Source organism: Gigantopelta aegis, chromosome 5 (genome assembly GCF_016097555.1).
Source record: "Gigantopelta aegis isolate Gae_Host chromosome 5, Gae_host_genome, whole genome shotgun sequence".
NCBI lineage: Eukaryota > Metazoa > Mollusca > Gastropoda > Neomphalida > Peltospiridae > Gigantopelta > Gigantopelta aegis.
This window is the reverse complement of record NC_054703.1, coordinates 33175330-33194193: the sequence shown is the minus strand read 5'-3', so window position 1 is coordinate 33194193 and position 18864 is coordinate 33175330. Positions and strand designations below refer to the sequence as shown.

General features: G+C 40.8%; 2 protein-coding genes across 3 annotated transcripts in view; both read left to right on the top strand.

The window, feature by feature from the left end:
* The window catches only part of LOC121373106, a 98863-nt gene extending 87936 nt beyond the window's left edge, over nt 1-10927 (top strand). Inside the window, exon 10 of the mRNA XM_041499554.1 lies at nt 10808-10927. Within this exon, the coding sequence (XP_041355488.1) occupies nt 10808-10927 (120 nt within the window). The remainder of the gene's footprint in view (nt 1-10807) is intronic.
* Nucleotides 10928-11517: 590 nt separating this feature from the next.
* Nucleotides 11518-18864, top strand: part of LOC121373654 (protein prune homolog 2-like) — a 29008-nt gene continuing 21661 nt past the window's right edge. For both annotated transcript variants that reach the window (XM_041500366.1, XM_041500364.1), the window contains exons 1-3: nt 11518-11566; nt 14325-14519; nt 16524-16691. In XM_041500366.1, coding sequence (XP_041356300.1) covers nt 11530-11566; nt 14325-14519; nt 16524-16691 — 400 coding nt within the window. In that variant the 5' untranslated portion in view covers nt 11518-11529. The remainder of the gene's footprint in view (nt 11567-14324; nt 14520-16523; nt 16692-18864) is intronic.

Genomic DNA, 18864 nt, shown 5'->3' with positions numbered 1-18864 from the left:
TCGTAAGCCCCTTACTCCATATATAAACAGTTAACAACAATGGAAGAGTACAGCGGCTCTGACGTCACTTCCCTTTTTTTCCGAACGCTCACGAAGAAATATGCATAAATCGTACTTTGATACTGATTAGCGTAATTTCTTCATTTTAAGTTAACTACACGTATTTTATTGTTATAAAGTTATTTGTATATTATTTTTATATCATTTTTCTTTTAAAATGAGCTATAATATGGTCACGTGTCATGTTTCCTTTAAGATTCATAAACAAAACACACATTTGACAAACCCCACTATTTTCATGAAAATATTAACAAGAACTTGGTAATGCATTGTTTGTAATCTTACATTAGTTGCCAAAAATATATAAATAAATAAATACATGATAACATTTTATTTGGTCAAGTATGATTACAAAACGTGAACCAAAAAAAAAAAAAGTGCATAAGTAAGAATTACTAGTACCCACTCGATTACACATGTATGTTTCTCTGTATCCTAACTAGCGTGCCGTGTGCACAAATTACATATTCAAACATGGTCGGGTCAAGCTGGATATAGGCCAGCGGTAGTGAACCGACACTAAGCACTGTTCACTAAGCACTAAGCACTAAGGCCAATAACACAAATAACAGTGGGGCCCAATTCCCAAGATATATATTTTTCAACCCCTTCGGGGAGAGGGGAAAAGTTACCTGGGAAAAATAAATGTACACAATTACTCACCGCGGGACCCCCTGAAGCGTGGGTCGACGTAGCACATGCTACATGTGCTACTAGAATAAACCAGTAAGAAGAAAAGTAAAATGCTATTTTTGTGTGCAATTTAGAAAACAATCGGTTCAGAAATAAATAATGTGTAGTAAATTCCATAGCATGAAAAAAGGTGTTCCCTGTGGGAGCGACTATAAATGTGAATTGCTTCCGTACAGACAGATTAACGAATATGCCCAAAGGTTTACGAAATTATGTTTTCCAACGAAGGCGTTGTGTAAATCGGTTATGCTTACGAATCGTAATAAGTATTATTAAAAAATATTGAAATTTAACATACTAGAAATCTTGTTATATAATCAACATTCTAAAATTGTATTATTTCATGTTTATTTTTATATTTCAAATTAAATTTTACTGTGTAAAGTGACACGGGTAAACAGTCAACATGCTTTTGTTACAAGCTTACAACGTAACTTCCGAGAATGAAAGGTTCTGGTAGTGTTTAGGCATACGAAAGTTGTCATACAAAAACACTATATGTGTATATTATTAATATTGAATCTTAAAACTACCAAAAAGATTTATAATGGTGATTGAACCAGAAATACAACGTTTGAAGGGTTTTTTATTTTTTTAAATCGTGAATTCCGTTTCAGTTACTAAAATCATCCCCTCTACTTTAGATAACGACAGTTTAAAAGCGATTGTGGGCAAGGAAACTGCACATTATTATGCGACACAACTCCTTTTGGTGTTTAAACAAAAGTCAGTCGTCCGACGGACAACTAGTATCATAGAATTAAGTTGCCCGACTGAATATTAGGTCGTCACAGACGACCGGACGACCGTAAAAATTGAGCGCTGGTATGTACTGTCCTGTGTATATAAAGATATAAAGATCTTTCTGCTTTTTCTGTAGGAGTAGCCTGTGTGTGACGATCAATGGGATTTTTCTTTCACTTGTATGTACATGAGTGAGTGAGTGAGTGAGTGAGTGAGTGAGTGAGTGAGTGAGTGAGTGAGCTATATTCTTTATTGTAAACATGTACTGGCTAATTATAGTTAAAGTTTTTTTGTTTTTTTTAATGACACCACTAGAGCACATTGATTTATTAATCATCGGCTATTAAATGTCAAACATTTGGTAATTTTGACAGTCTTAGAGAGGAGCCCACTACATTTTGCCATTAGTAGCACAGGATCTTTTATTATATAATTATGCACCATCATCCCACTGATATGATAGCACATACCATGACCTTTGATATATATACCAGTTGTGGTGCACTGGTTGCATGGATTGAGAAATTACCCAGTGGGCTACATGTATGATTTAATAAAGGTAAGTATACAAATAGCTAAATATAGGAAGAATGTTTTCTTTGTTTTTCTTTCTTATTATGTAATGTTAAGTAATAAAGTTAAATATTATTTTAATCTTTAGTCGATTCTATAATGGCTAATGATAGCCGTTGTGCTGTTGCTTTTATTTTTTTTTATTTTTATTTTTATTTTAAGTAGGCCTAATAAAGTTAAATATTATTTTAACCTTTAGTCGATTCTAATGGCTAACTATAGCTATTGGGCTGTTACTGTTCTTCTTCTTTTTTTTCCTTCTTTTTATTTAATGTTAAGTAATAGAGTTAAATATTCTCTTAATATTTAGTCGATTCTAATGGCTAATTATAGCCGTTGGTTCGTTCAAGTAGAGGTTGATTTCCTGCGAGAGTCGTCATTCACACGCAGTTCCATGTTACGTTATTGATCTCCCGTCACAAATATTCTCCGGGAGTTGATTCGGAAATAAATCAATATCGGCACAGTCCCAGTGGAAGCAGCTAGCAGTTGGCAGTTGGCTTAAATATTGAAGCCGTTTTTCCATCCCACCACTTTCCATTCCAGTTTTTATATTCACCGATTAGAGTATATAGATCCACACCAGAGGGTTTGCTAATTGGTCTGTGCTGTGGTTGTTGGTTGTTTTATTTTTTTATCGTTGATTGTGTCTGTTAATAAGAGAGACATTTTCAGAGGAATTTATGTTGTGTGTGAAATGCCAGAGACATGAAAATAGATCAGCTGCAGGTGAGAGTTTGGGCAACAAAATGGCAGATGGTTTTTCATTTTATGTGATACAGTGTATTTGTTTTTCATCATATGTGATACAATGTATTGTAGGGGGTGGGTGTTACAGGCCTGTAGCAGGGGAGGTCCCCCCCCCCCCCAATAATTTTGGCTGGGTTTAAAAAAAATAAAAAATTATAACCTTTACATCTCGACTGAATGTAAAACTTGTAGCGAGACTAACAGATCGAGATTAACGGCCAGAGTTACAGTAATGGGCAAATAACCTTTGAATCATGCCGGACCCCCGAAATAACTCGTTCAGCTGGGCCCTCCCCAATAATGTCCACCATGCTAGGCCTGTTTTATTATTGTATGTGATACAGTGTATTTGCAGAGAGACTTTGTTTTATGCAGAGAATAAGTGAGTGCATGAAAGCCAAGTACCAGAAACCACATGTAATGTAAATGTAATTAATAATGATAGACTGTTTTATGGCCGATGTGGCGTGACATGCATTTAGATTAAAGATGGCAGATACATTTATATGTAATTTTTGCAGAGAAAATCAGCTAAGGAATTTTTATTTATGGAGAGAATAAGTGGCTATATATAGCTGTAAGTGAAAAATTAAGTTAAGTACGACAAACCACATGTAAATATAATTATTGATAGATTGTTGTGCATGATGTGACATACTTGTAGGTTAAAGATGGCTGATTTTTTTGTATTATTGCATGTAGTTTTTACAGAGAACATCTATCTGCATAGGAATTATGGCTATTTATGGAGAGAATAATTAAGTGGCTATATATATACTCTTCAAAAGAAGAAACGCAAAACCACATTGTCGTAACATTTGGAGAATTGATTTAATTATTGAATGGTGAGTCCGATAATTACCAAATGTTGCAGGATTGTTCACAATTCACTCTAGTCCATTGTGAGTAAGTGATAGGACACACCACCAAGGTCAAGGTCATCTGGAGTCAATACCGGGTGTGGCCTCCGCGTGTGTTGACAACTGCCTGGCACCGCCTGCCCATTGAAGCAACCAGAGTACGGATGGCGTCCCGGGGGATGGTGGCCCACTCGGCCTGCAAGGCTGCTGCCAGGGTCTGGGGCTGTGGTTGTCGCTGTCGTAGGCGTCGGTCCAACTCGTCCCATAGATGCTCAATTTTTTAAAAATCCGGTGATATCGATGGCCAAGGAAGGATTTTTAATGTTGGGGTTCTGTAGGAAAGCCGTTGTGAGACGTGCTGTGTGGGCCTGGCGTTGTCATGTTGGAACACTGCGTTGGCGTTGGCCATAACTGGAACGATGTGTGGCCGGAGGATCTGGTCAATGTAGCCCTGTGCATTCAGGTTGCCCTGCACGTGGACCAGGTCAGTTCTGCCAGTGTGTGAGATGGCTGCCCACACCATGACACTACCCCCGCCGAATCTGTCCACTTCCTGGTTAGGCCGCATAACGTTCACCACGACGCCTATACACGCGACATCTTCCATCATGACGTCGAGCAGAAATCGGGACTCGTCACTGAACCACACCTGTCTCCATCGCAGTTGAGGCCATTGTCGATGAATCTGGCACCACTGCAGTCGGAGTCAACGGTGTTGTGGTGTTAAGATGACACCTCGAACTGGACGTCTGGCACGGATTCCTACCTCACGTAGGCGGTTCCGTACGGTCTGGTCGGATATCCTGCGCAAACCTGGTATTGCTGCGGCTGTGGAGGTAGCAGTAGTCAATCGTTCCCGAAGGTGGCGTACCCGGATGTAGCGGTCCTGCCCGGGGGTAGTGATCCCGTTGTCGACCGGATCTAGGGAGGTCACGTGTTGCCCATGTTGCTGGTAACGGTCCCACAGTCTGGAGATGGTGCTTGGGGACACATGGAATGCCCTGGCAACGGCCATTCTGGATTCGCCTGCGTCTAGTCGGCCGATGGCATTGTTTCTCTGCGGTTCACTGAGACGTGGCATGTCCTGGATTGTCAACTGTCGGCCAGATACAGAGACCAGGCAAGCGAACACCCTGCACTTTTATACTGTCGGTGTTCATGTTGCACGTGCAGACAACGCACGTGCAGTGGTGACATGGTTTGCACGTGACTGCGTTTTTTGCGAATATTCACATTTTGGAACTTTATTGTACAGTAGCTGCGTTTTATCGAATGTTAACCATTGGAATGTGTTTTGGGACATGAATGACCTTATATTCACAAAGCATGAACCGGTAGGAAACATAAAATCGGAGGGGCTCCCCCAGTTGTAAAATTTTTTTTCTTTTTTTGAAGAGTTATATATACATGTAGGCTATATACATGTATATAGCTGTGAGTGAAAGTCAAACATGAGTATAATCACTTGTAATGTAATCAATAATGATAGACTAGCTGTGTTATGGCTGGGCATTGGATAACGGTAAGGGGCCGTCCATAATTTTCAACATTTCCACCAGTGTTTGGGGGGGGGGGGGGGGGAGAGAAGATTAATTAAGGGGCCAGCGTACATTTTTTTTTTTTAAATAAAAAATGTTGATCAACATTTTTCATTTGGGGATGTACACTTTTAGGAGGGGGGAGGGGGGGGGGGTGGTCAAAAGTGTACTCTTTGTACACTTTGTGAAAATGTAGAAAATTATGGATGGCCCCTAACAGACACGTGTTTGTTGTATGTAATATTTGCAAAGAAACCGGCCTCGGTGGTGTCGTGGTTAGGCCATCGGTCTACAGGCTGGTAGGTAATGGGTTCGGATCCCAGTCGAGGCATGGGATTTTTAATCCAAATACCGACTCGAAACCCTGAGTGAGTGCTCCACAAGGCTCAATGGGTAGGTGTAAAACCACTTGCACCGACCAGTGATCCATAACTGGTTCAACAAAAGCCATGGTTTGTGCTATCCTGCCTGTGGGAAGCGCAAATAAAAGATCCCTTGCTGCTAATCGGAAAGAGTAGCCCATATAGTGGTGACAGCGGGTTTCCTCTCAAAATCTGTGTGGTCCTTAACCATATATCTGACATCATATAACCGTAAATAAAATGTGTTGAGTGTGTCGTTAAATAAAACATTTCTTTCTTTTCTTTTATTTGCAAAGAAAATGTACAAAGGAATTTTGGTTATTTATGAAGATAATTACTGGCTAGAGCTTTGAAAATGGGTTACGTCTAGGGTTAGGGTTAAGAAAATCAGACAGTAATGATAATTAGAGTAATTAATTTTGTCAATTTTGTTTTAACATAAACAAATAAAATCTGCAAAACAAAATTGGGTATGGCGCCATAGTGTTTTATCCTCTGGCAGAAACCATGGTGTGGTATAGGTCAAAGATATCTGATGGTTTTTTGTTGTATACATGGAATGTTTGCAGAAAGTATCTGTCAAAAAAATTTGTTTTATGCAGAGAATAAGTGGTTATACATGTAACTTTGAGTGCATGAAAGTCACATGTAACATAATTAATAATAATGATATATACAGATATATTTGCAGAGAAAATCTGCAAAGAAATGTTGGTTATTTATGGAGACAATAAATGGGTATTATAGCTATGAGTGAAAGTCAAGTCGGAGAAACCACATGTAATGAAATTAATAATGATAGACTGTTTTATGGCTGATAGACATACATGTAGGTTAAAGATGGCAAGATATATTTTTGTTGTATGTAATATTTACAAAGAATCTGCAACCAAATTTTGCTCTATATATAGAGCACATTGATTTATTAATCATCGGCTGTTGGATGCCCAATAGGCTCACCGACTGGGATCGATCCTAGATCCTAGATGGATCGCCCATCAGGTGAGCGCTGTACCACTGAGCTACGTCCCATCCCTATGTCAGATGAATATTGCAACAGTTATAGGTAAGCTCAAAATTGACATAGCTACAGTAAGTGAGCGTTTTTACCTAGGGCATAATTTTCTTGCAAAAAAAAGTTTGTTTTGTTTAATGACACCACTGGAGCACATTGATTAATTAATCATTGGCTGTTGGATGTCAGACATTTGGTAATTCATCAGAGGAAACCCCTACATTTTTCCTAATGCAGCAAGGGATCTTTTATATGCACTTTCCCATAGACAGGAAAGCACATACCACGGCCTTTGTCCAGTTGTGGTGCACTGGTTGGAATTTTTTTTTCCTTTAAACACTACATGTAACCATAAAAATTATCAAATGTTTGACATTCAATAGCTGATGATTACTTAATCAATGTGCCATATACGCGTAATGGTGTCGTTGAACAAAACAAACTTTGACACTCTCTGCGAGTCGTGGGCATGTTTATGGGAAGTAGATGGTCATTGATTAATCCAATGAAGCATGACTAATTACGGTTTTGTACGGTTGATTGGGCATGACATCGGTTTAAAGTGGATATATTTGATTTGTGGGAGCTTTTCTATCTGCTATTTCATTCATTCATTTCTACTTATTTTCGTGGTTATATATCCAATTAAGGTTCAAGCACGCTGTCCTTGGCACATACCTCAGCTACCTGGGCTGTCTGCCCAGGACAGTGGGTTAGTTGTTAAAGGGACATTCCCGAGTTTGCTACATTGTAAGCTGTTTTCGACAAATACAATAGTTTGAGGTGGGCGGAATTTGGAAAAAAGCCATTTAGTAAAGTCAACGCGAGCGCGGACCAAATAGCAGACACTTCGCAAACTTGAAGTAACACCGAGTGGGAGCCGTGTTCTGATTGGCTGAATTTCAATTCCTCGGTGAAGCCGTTTTTTACCTAAGTCTACAAAGAGTAACTGCCTCCAAAACCATGTCTGGACTCTAGAATTTGACCCAAAATAGTTAAGACTGCTCGGCCAAAAGGTTTTTAAGGTGATTTTGAGCAATTGATCGGGCGCCAAAATAAAATGCGTTAAAAACTATTTATAAAAAAATAAACATAAGAATTTTGAACTGCTTCTAAAACGTTTAAAGTCTAACTAGCCCAATAAAGGAGGTTGATACCTGTCCTAGCAAAGGTTGGCGTCTATGGTGATCCGATGTACCCGGTGATCTCAAGCTGCGGGTGGAACTGCCGGTAGTCGGAGTCTGCTAGCGCCTTGGTGATGGTACGGTAATGAGTCCCCGCGACGGTTTTCAGAACGCGATGTAGTGTCGGGTTGTCCATCTCCAAGAGTAGCAGTCCTTGGCTGAATATTCCGCTCCGGCAGATGGTGACGCAAACTGCGTTGTGTCCCTCCCGCATCTTGAGTCGATGTACAGCGAACTCCCCTTCGTCTGGATTGTCTGGCAATGGTTGGTACGCTAGGGCCTTGGGTCTGCTGATGAGTTGGCGTTCATCTCGGATGTTATTCTTAACCAGTTGTTGGTAACGCTGGGGGAGACGGCTGGCCTGCAGTGACCACTGCTCCACTGGTTGTTCGTCTGTCTCCGGCGGTTGAGAGGGGCGACTTGGCTTGGCTGGTATGGCACTCGGGGGAGTGGTCGCCTTCCTCTTGACAACAGCCACCTTCCGGGCCTGCGCCTCAACGGACGTCACCAGTTTAATCGGCGACAAGTCCGGAAGCGCTTTCGAAGGCTGTGGTGCAGGTGGTCGGTTGTACGGAGTGACGCAGATCTCTGTGTCGAACTCCGTCTCTTCCGTAGGCCGAGAAGCTGGAACATCCGGGGCCGGAACCTCTTCTTGCTCGGGTGAGCAGTGTTCGGCAGTGAAACAGAAGGAGTCGCCGCCGGCGGTTTAGCCACCGGTTTTGACCCCCCCTGCACTGCCGCTGGCACATGTCTCATCTTCCTCCACCTTCCTTTCTTCTGGCAAATACGGTCTTCGTGCACCAAGGTCATGGTTCCCGTGACCCGAAATTCCAGCAGAGCTCCATTAGGTTGCTATTAGTCGAAGACAACTCTGACTCCAAGGGCTGCATAACTGGCAATGACACTGATACCAATCCTAACACAGGACAAAAGACATGGTCTACTCGAACAGAAGTTAGGCATGCATGGTACCTTTGGCTATCTCCCAAGTAAGACCTCGATATGTAGTACTTCCCCCTTAATATAGTCTACTCAGGACTTCTCAAAATAACAATCTTAAATAATTTAACTTTAATATAATAATAATAATTCAGCGAATGCTTAATTAATACCCAACTTAATCTACACTAATTACAAAATATATTACCAAATTACAATACCCAAAATATTACCAAATCAACAAATCTATATCCCATATAATAAAACATTAATTATTAAAAAAATAAATCCATATCACCTATTTTCAACACAACTTAATTCCGTTTCCCTTACACATCTATCCATTGAGTTGTTAAAACCCGCTCTGGATGGAAGCCAGTACTGGGCTGCGAACCCAGTACCTACCAGCCTTTTGTCTGCTGTAATTCATTCAACTAATTTATTTTATAGCAGGGTTTAATTCTGCCAGAGGGTTTGAAGGGAAAAATTATTTGCCCCGAAATCTTGGAAATTGACACATTTTTATCATTTTCAAAACAATTATAGCAAGAGAACTGCTCTTTAAAATGTGTCTCAAATTAAGTACATGAAATGCAGTGTCCAATTTCAAAAAGTTTCAAACCCATAACCAGGACTTTCTGCCAGAGGGTATGAAGGATAAAATTGTGTACCCTAAAATCTTGAAAATTAATGGATATATTTTTTTAATTTTCAGAAAGATTATAGCAAGGGAACTGTTGTTTAAAATTGGTCCAATGCATGCAGTGTCCCATTTCAAAAGATTTCAAACCCATTCCAACTTATACATGTATATACTGGGGCAATTACATGTGTCATCTGTTTTGTTTGTATTACATACCTCAAATTATATGGTCTGATTTCCCACAATTGAAAAAAAAGAAATAGTTTTATTAACCGACGCGTTGTTTTTTCGCTATTAAACCCATTTTTTCACAAATAAAATTGCACTTTACTTACCGTTTATTATTTAGAATATACATTTCCATTCACCTGAAGTGTTTTTTGGTAATCCTGGTAATCCTGGTTTTTGTAATACCACAAAATGCATTTTTTGTATTTCTTAAAACGGCACGCACGTTTGAGAAAAAAACATTGAGCAGACAAGGTCTAATTTTTTTAGACGGGATATTTCCATTTCAACAGTATACCATGTGAGGATTCGCGCATCAACACCGATTGTTTTGTGTGAGATTTTTCTTCACATGGAACACTAGTAACGTTGCAAGTAAGTGTCTCAATACAAAACGTTACAAACCCTTAAAACCAATAGTTTTGAGTCTTACGATATCTGCGGAGCACTCACTCAGGACAGAACAGTTGGAACATGAGTCGAGGTATCTGGATGCACCCCAAATGCCAATCTGTGAAATTTTGTCGACGTGGGATCGAGCGAATCTACCGGTGACATCAGAATACCAAAATTATTTCAAGCAATTGGGACATGGGGACCGATGATATAAAACCTGCCACATTTGATAAAAACGATCAGTGCCAGTGTAGATTAACACAATTGAACATTAATATTGCATTAATTAAAATATCCTCACTGATGCCTGGCAAGTGACCATGACACACATTTTACATAGTTTGAGTGTGTGTGGTGTTATTATGGCAGATTTTAAGAAAAAAGAAGGTTTTTTTATTTGTCCACTACCAGTCCATAATCCAACTACGGATGACACATAACCCAGTGGTAAAATGCACGCAATATGCGCAGTCGGTCTAGGATTGATTCCTATTGTTGGGGTGGGCCCATTCAGCTATTTCCACGACTGGTATATCAAAGGCTGTGGTATGTGCTATCCTATCTGGGATGGTGCATATAAAAGGTCCTTCGATACTAATGGAACAATGTAGCAGGTTTCCTCTCTGGTTGTCAAAATGACTATATGTTTGACATTCAGTAGCCAGTGATTAATAAATCAATGTGCTCTAGTGGTACCGTTAAACAAAAACAAACAAAATAATCCAACTAAATCAAGTACAGAATGTACTGCATTGAAATATGAACCTTCAGTACACCGGACATGCAGCTGGTGAGTTAAAATTACATTTTTATCTTTTACAGAAATCAGATGGTGGTTCCTCTTCCTCACAAGCACAGAACAGGGGACACAACTCTGATTCAGTTTCCTCTCTGGAGGCCAAGGTTGGATTTTATTGTGAAATCTGTAATTATTTGTTTTAGAAATAAATTTTGAAAAAGTTTGACATCCAATAGCCGATGATTAAAAATTGATGTGCTGTCAGAGGTGCTTTTTTACAATTCCCCTCCAAACCTCCCCCAAAGTACCCTTGGATTTCCATGTTCATGTCACTTCCTTTCCCCCCCCCCCTACCCCCAAATGGCAGTTTTCTGGATCCACCATGGCTGCTGTGGTGTCATTTAAACAAAACAAACCTTTTACCTCAAACAGGGTTACATGTATGTACAGTATATCAGAATGCTTTTAAGTTGATCCACAAATTAGCAATATAAAGAAATTGGTCAGCAAATCTGTAAAATTGAAGTTTCAATTAACCAAATATAATTATTTGTTTTAAAATGTGCTGAGGTGCTGTTGAGCAAACATTCCTTTCATTTCCTGTCTGACTGCATCAAGTATGGCATGTCGCAATCTTATGTTAGACATCAAGCTGTAATTGTTTTACAAAAAAAAAAAAACATCAAGTAGGGCAGTAACCTTATGAGTTTAGACCATGTGCTAAAGGGTAGATTATTTAACATTATTTTCCTTTTGACTAGTTCAGGATAAATGGCATGCGAACATTTGAGTGATCCCCTTTAGAATGCTTTCTGAAGGTGGATCAGAAAAAACAATGGCAGGTGTGTCTCTTTTTAAACAATTGTATATCTACCTGTACATCCAAGTCAGGGACCAATCTCAGTCACAGATTAGGTTTTTCCTCATTCGAGCCAGTGCACCACAAGTGACCAAAGGCCGTTGTAAGTGCTTTCCTGTCTGTGGGAAAGTGCATATAAAAGATCCCTTGCTGCATTAGGATAAATGTAGTGGGTTTCCTCTGATGACTAGGTGTCAGAATTAACAAATGTTTGACATCCAATAGCTGATGAATAATTAGTCAATGTGCTCTAGTGGTGTCGTTAAACAAAACAAACTTTAACAAAACAAACTTTATGCAACTTTGACACTGCATCTTTACATTACATGTGGGTTTCGTCTTTGTCTATCCATCAAACTGTCCCACATGTAATTTTCCAGACTTTCTTTCGCAATGCATTCAAATACGGAGTACCTATACATGTAGCTTTATTATGTAGAGTTACAGACCAAGTTTGACTTTGATTTGGGATTTGTAACGGCCCTTGAACCTATAGATCTGAAAATGTGTTGCACCCAGTATTTCTTTAAATTAGCTGTACTTTCACATTCCTGAATGCTTTATGAAGGTTGTATTAATAAAAAAAAAAGTCTTAGTAAACAGGGCTTCTAGATTATAGTAGCCCCACTCCCATGGCTAGCGATATTTAATGTTGGGTTAGTAAATAACTACTATTACCATGCCTGACTGCTAAAAGAGCTTCTAGATTATGGTAGCCCCACTCCCATGGCTAGTGATATTCAATGTTCGGCTAGTAAATAACTACTATTACTATGCCTGACTGCTAAAAGAGCTTCTAGATTATGGTAGCCTCACTCCCATGGCTAGTGATATTCAGTGTTGGGCTAGAAAATAACTACTATTGACATGCCTGACTGCTAAAAGAGCTTCTAGATTATGGTAGCCCCACTCGCATGGCTAGTGATATTCAATGTTGGGCTAGTAAATAACTACTATTGCCATGCCAGACAGGGCTTCTAGATTACGGTAGCCCCACTCCCATGGCTAGTGATATTCAATGTTGGGCTAGTAAATATCTACTTTCATCATGCCCGATGGCCAGCAGAGCTTCTAGATTATGGTAGCCCCACTCCCATGGCTAGTGATATTCAGTGTCGGGCTAATAAATATCTGTTTTCATCATGCCCGACGGCTAGCAGAGCTTCTAGATTATGGTAGCCCCACTCCCATGGCTAGTGATATTCAGTGTCGGGCTAATAAATATCTGCTTTCATCATGCCCGACGGCTAGCAGAGCTTCTAGATTATGGTAGCCCCACTCCCATGGCTAGTGATATTCAGTGTCGGGCTAATAAATATCTGCTTTCATCATGCCCGACGGCTAGCAGAGCTTCTAGATTATGGTAGCCCCACTCCCATGTTGTAAAATTCTGCATTTATGTCTGTTTTGTAAATATGTCATTCATGCCCCACTGGACACCTACCCAAATTGAAGTGTTTTTAAGTACTATCTCCCTCTTTGGGTGACATACATGTTTCTGATTGTATAACTATTAATATTCAGTGTTGGACTAGTAAATAAATACTATCATCATGCCCGACGGCCAGTAAAAACCAAAGTTGTCAAATGCTGCATTTATGTCTGTTTTTATAAATATGACTTTCCTGCCTATCCCACATATGCAAATCGAAGGGTTTTTAAGCTCTATCTCCCTCTTTGGGTGACATACCTGTATCTGATTGTATTTATTAAAGTAGGGCTAGTGAATGTATAATCATGGATAGTATTTTTGTTTAATCACTGATCCCATGGCTAGTGGATTTTTATAAAATTCTAGAAATGTTTTATTTAACGATGCACTCAACATATTTTATTTACGGTTATATGGCGTCAGACATATTGTTAAGGACTGCACAGATATTGAGAGAGGAACCCTGCTGTCGCCAGTTCATGGGCTACTCTTTTCGATTAGCAGCAAGGGATCTTTTATATGCATTATCCCACAGACAGGATAGTACATACCACAGCCTTTGATATACCAGTCGTGGTGCACTGGCTGGAACGAGAAATAGCCCAATGAGCCCACCGACTGGGATTGATCCCAGACCGACCACGCATCTGAGTAAAACTGTCCAATAAAAAATGTCAACTCCCATTAACACTGATTTTTAAATATTATAAATATAAGCAATCCAACATTTCATTGCTGAAAGCAAACATTGTGACTGATAAGACCGTTCACCTTCTCCTTTATTCTTCTTGTTTCTCTGTTCTAATCTATATACAAATATTTATATTTTGACAGGTTAAAATACAATTATAGTTTTATTTTTTTCAACACTAAATGCACATCTTGTATTTTTCTCATGTCCGTATTGACCAGCTAATATTTCAGTTGTATACATTTATGTTTTTAAAGTTATTTTAGTGCTTATATCCAATTAATATTCAAGAACGCTGTTCTGGGCAAACACACCTGACCTATCTGAGCTGTCTGTCTAAGACAGACAGTGGATTAGTTGTTAGTTGGTTAGTGGTTAGTGAGAAAAAAAGAAGCCCTTAAGAACTCGCTCTTGGTTCGAGCCAGTACCAGGCTACGAACCCTGTACCTACCAACCTGTAGTCCGATGGCTTAATGACGACGCCACCGAGACCGGTAATTGTATAATATAGGAAAAGATCTTTATATAGGGTATACCTGTTGACCAGTTTATCCCGTCTGTTAATATATAAACAGAAATAAATATTGTTTAAACCAAATATTGTTTGTTCTATTCTAGAGCGACCACAGACATTAAGCACGTACTCGCGTACGAAGGGGAAGCGGAAGATCGTCCCTGACGTTGGTTTGCTGGACGACGATGAGAGCAGTGATTCGTATTTACGAGCCAGTACGGACGATGTTGAAACTCCAGACGACCTTGACATTCCTGATGACATAGATGAGAACGCTCTTGGTGAACTCGAGTGGGAAAGTACGTATTTCTCCTGTATGGGTTTGTGTGTGTGTGTGGGTTCTTTTTAAAAAATGTATTTACATGTAGTTGTGTAAAGGTCTTTTTATTGGTATGTTAATAAGGATCTTTCTGGTTTGGTTATTGCATTTCTCGATTTAGGCGAGTTATTAAATAAACATTCTGTTCCACTTTTTGTCTTTCTATATCTGTCTCCCCGCCCCCTCTACATCTCTCTCTCCATCACACTCTCTCTCTCTCTCTGTCTGTCTGTCTGTCTGTCTGTCTCTCTCTCTCTCTCTCTCTCTCTCTCTCTCTCTCTCTCTCTCAGGGTGAGATGTAGCCCAGTGGTAACGCGCTCGCCTGATGCACAGTCGGTCTGGGATCATGGTCTAGTGCACCACAATTGGTATATATGAGGCCGTGGTATGTGCTATCCTGTCTGGGATGGTGCATATGAAAGATCCCTTGCTACTAAATGAAAAATGTAGCAGATTACCTCTCTAACATTCATATCGAGAATGATCCTAAACCAACAGTGCACTAGGCAGGCACTTTACCACTGTGCCAAGTCCCACCCCATTATCGCTAAGGTCTCTTTGTAGAAAGGGGAGGGGGGCGGGATGTGGTAAAGTGTTCACTTGATGCGCAATAGGTATAGGATTGATCCCCATCGGTGGACTCATTGGGCTATTTCTCATTTCAGCCAGTGCTCCACAACTGGTGTAACAAAGGCCGTGGTATGCACTATCCTGTCTGTTGGATGGTGCATATAAAAGATCCATTGCTGCTAATCAAAAAGAGTAGCACATGAAGTGGCGACAGTGGGTTTCCTCTCTCAATATCTTTGTGGTCCTTACCCATATGTCTGATGCCATATAACCGTAAATAAAATGTGTTGAGTGCGTCGTTAAATAAAACATTTCTTTCTTCCTTCCTTCTTTGTAGAAAGGGGACATGGACCTGAACCCCGTTTTACAAAGTGGTCTTAGCACTAAGATCAACATACCTACATAAAGTAGTCATGCACTTAAGGTGATCTTAGCACTAAGATCAACATACCTACATAAAGTAGTCATGCACTTAAGGTGATCTTAGCGCTAAGATCACTCCGTAAAACATGACCCAGAGCCCATATTTTCGAAGCAATCTTAACTCTGTGATATTGTAAAATCATGATATGCTATGACGTCACTAATAATACACAGGCCACAGTGACGTCATAGCCTACAATGGTTTTACGATTTCGTAGTGCTAATTAAGATAGCTTCGAAAATATGGCCCCAGGGGCTTAATTCACAAAGCTCTCTTAGGCTCTGTTAGAGAAGAAAGCATCTTCTTTGCAAGTCTTTTAGCATTGCACTGTGAGATCGCAAAGTTGTGAGAGTTTAGTGAATTAGACCCTGGTCTAATACGTCCAAATTTACAAATTCTGTTTTGCTTAAATGCAAGTGTTTAAGCATTGTAAATACATGTAATTACATGTGTGCAAATCATAAACAGGCTTTGTTAATTTGGCTCTGCATGTTTAGTCGACCAGGGTTGAGATCTGGCCAGGGCCCAGTTCCACGAAGCGATCTTAGCCCTAAGATTACCGTAGGCGCATAGCTACCCTATGCATTTAAGTTGATCTTAGGGCTAAGATTGCTTCGTGGAACGGGGCCCTGGTGCTTATAAAACTTTTAGAGTCTAGACTCGAGACCCTAATAGCAGGGGCCTACATTGTAGTTTCCATATATGCAGGTACATGTACACAGCTGCGCACCACCTGAGATTACATTTTTTTTTTTCTATTAAAATATATGATGTAAATGCGTGTATGTGTGTGTGTGTTTTATTCCATTGCCGAAAAAGTCTGCGTACCACCTGGAAATCCCAAGCTAGGCACCTGAATAGTGTCTGAGACAGTAATGTCATGGCAGCGCCATACAAATTGTATGCGTGTGACGTCATTAGAGATCGAGTCTGGACTCTATAAAAGTTTTATAAGCTGCACGGGTCCTGATTGTTGGTGTTTGTTGACAGACGACACGCCCGTGCGGACGCCGGACGACTGTGAGCCGATCGAGGAATACTCTGAGGAGGAGGAGAGGAACGACGCCCGGCACTGGAAGACGGTCCGACTCGGCGACCGCCAGTTCCGCATCGACCTCAAAGTGATAGAACCGTACAAGAAGGTCCTGTCTCACGGGGGTGAGTAGAGTGATAGAACCGTACAAGAAGGTCCTGTCTAACGGGGGTGAGTAGAGTGATAGAACCGTACAAGAAGGTCCTGTCTCATGGAGGTGAGTAGAGTGATAGAACCGTACAAGAAGGTCCTGTCTCACGGGGGTGAGTAGAGTGATAGAACCGTACAAGAAGGTCCTGTCTCACGGGGGTGAGTAGAGTGATAGAACCGTACAAGAAAGTCCTGTCTCATGGAGGTGAGTAGAGTGATAGAACCGTACAAGAAGGTCCTGTCTCACGGGGGTGAGTAGAGTGATAGAACCGTACAAGAAGGTCCTGTCTCACGGGGGTGAGTAGAGTGATAGAACCGTACAAGAAGGTCCTGTCTCATGGGGGTGAGTAGAGTGATAGAACCGTACAAGAAGGTCCTGTCTCACGGGGGTAAGTAGAGTGATAGAACCGTACAAGAAGGTCCTGTCTCACGGGGGTGAGTAGAGTGATAGAACCGTACAAGAAGGTCCTGTCTCACGGGGGTGAGTAGAGTGATAGAACCGTACAAGAAGGTCCTGTCTCACGGAGGTGAGTAGAGTGATAGAACCGTACAAGAAGGTCCTGTCTCACGGAGGTGAGTAGAGTGATAGAACCGTACAAGAAGGTCCTGTCTAACGGGGGTGAGTAGAGTGATAGAACCATACAAGAAGGTCCTGTCTCACGGGGGTGAGTAGAGTGATAGAAGTCCTGTCTCATGGGGGTTAGTAGAGTGATAGAAGTCCTGTCTAACGGGGGTGAGTAGAGTGATAGAAGTCCTGTCTCATGGGGGTGAGTAGAGTGATAGAAGTCCTGTCTAACGGGGGTGAGTAGAGTGATAGAAGTCCTGTCTCATGGGGGTTAGTAGAGTGATAGAAGTCCTGTCTAACGGGGGTGAGTAGAGTGATAGAACCATACAAGAAGGTCCTGTCTCACGGGGGTGAGTAGAGTGATAGAAGTCCTGTCTCACGGGGGTGAGTAGAGTGATAGAAGTCCTGTCTCATGGGGGTTAGTAGAGTGATAGAAGTCCTGTCTAACGGGGGTGAGTAGAGTGATAGAAGTCCTGTCTCATGGGGGTGAGTAGAGTGATAGAAGTCCTGTCTAACGGGGGTGAGTAGAGTGATAGAAGTCCTGTCTCATGGGGGTTAGTAGAGTGATAGAAGTCATGTCTAACGGGGGTGAGTAGAGTGATAGAACCATACAAGAAGGTCCTGTCTCACGGGGGTGAGTAGAGTGATAGAAGTCCTGTCTCACGGGGGTGAGTAGAGTGATAGAAGTCCTGTCTCATGGGGGTTAGTAGAGTGATAGAAGTCCTGTCTCGTGGTTAGTAGAATGATAGAAGTCCTGTCTCACGGGGGTTAGTAGAATGATAGAAGTTCTGTCTAAATGGGGTGAGTAGAGTGATAGAACCGTACAAGAAAGTCCTGTCTCATGGGGGTTAGTAGAGTGATAGAAGTCTTGTCTCACGGTTAGTAGAATGATAGAAGTCCTGTCTAAATGGGGTGAGTAGAGTGATAGAACCGTACAAGAAAGTCCTGTCTCACCGGGGATAGTATAAGAAAGTCCTGTCTCACCGGGGTGAGTATAAGAAAGTCCTGTCTCACCGGGGTGAGTATAAGAAAGTCCTGTCTCACCGGGGTGAGTATAAGAAAGTCCTGTCTCACCGGGGTGAGTATAAGAAAGTCCTGTCTCACCGGGGATAGTATAAGAAAGTCCTGTCTCACCGGGGTGAGTATAAGAAAGTCCTGTCTCACCGGGGATAGTATAAGGGTGAGTATAAGAAAGTCCTGTCTCACCGGGGTGAGTATAAGAAAGTCCTGTCTCACCGGGGATAGTATAAGAAAGTCCTGTCTCACCGGGGATAGTATAAGAAAGTCCTGTCTCACCGGGGATAGTATAAGAAAGTCCTGTCTCACCGGGGTGAGTATAAGAAAGTCCTGTCTCACCGGGGATAGTATAAGAAAGTCCTGTCTCAGTATAAGAAAGCAGATTTCATCTCTAAGACCAGATGTCTAAATTATCAAATGTTTGATATTCAATTAATCAATAGCTGATGATTAATAAATCAATGTGCTCTAGTGTTATCTTTAAACAAAACAAACTTAAACTTTCATGATAATTGCTTTATAATTTATAAATACTTTTCTTAAAAAACAAAATCATTTAACTACTT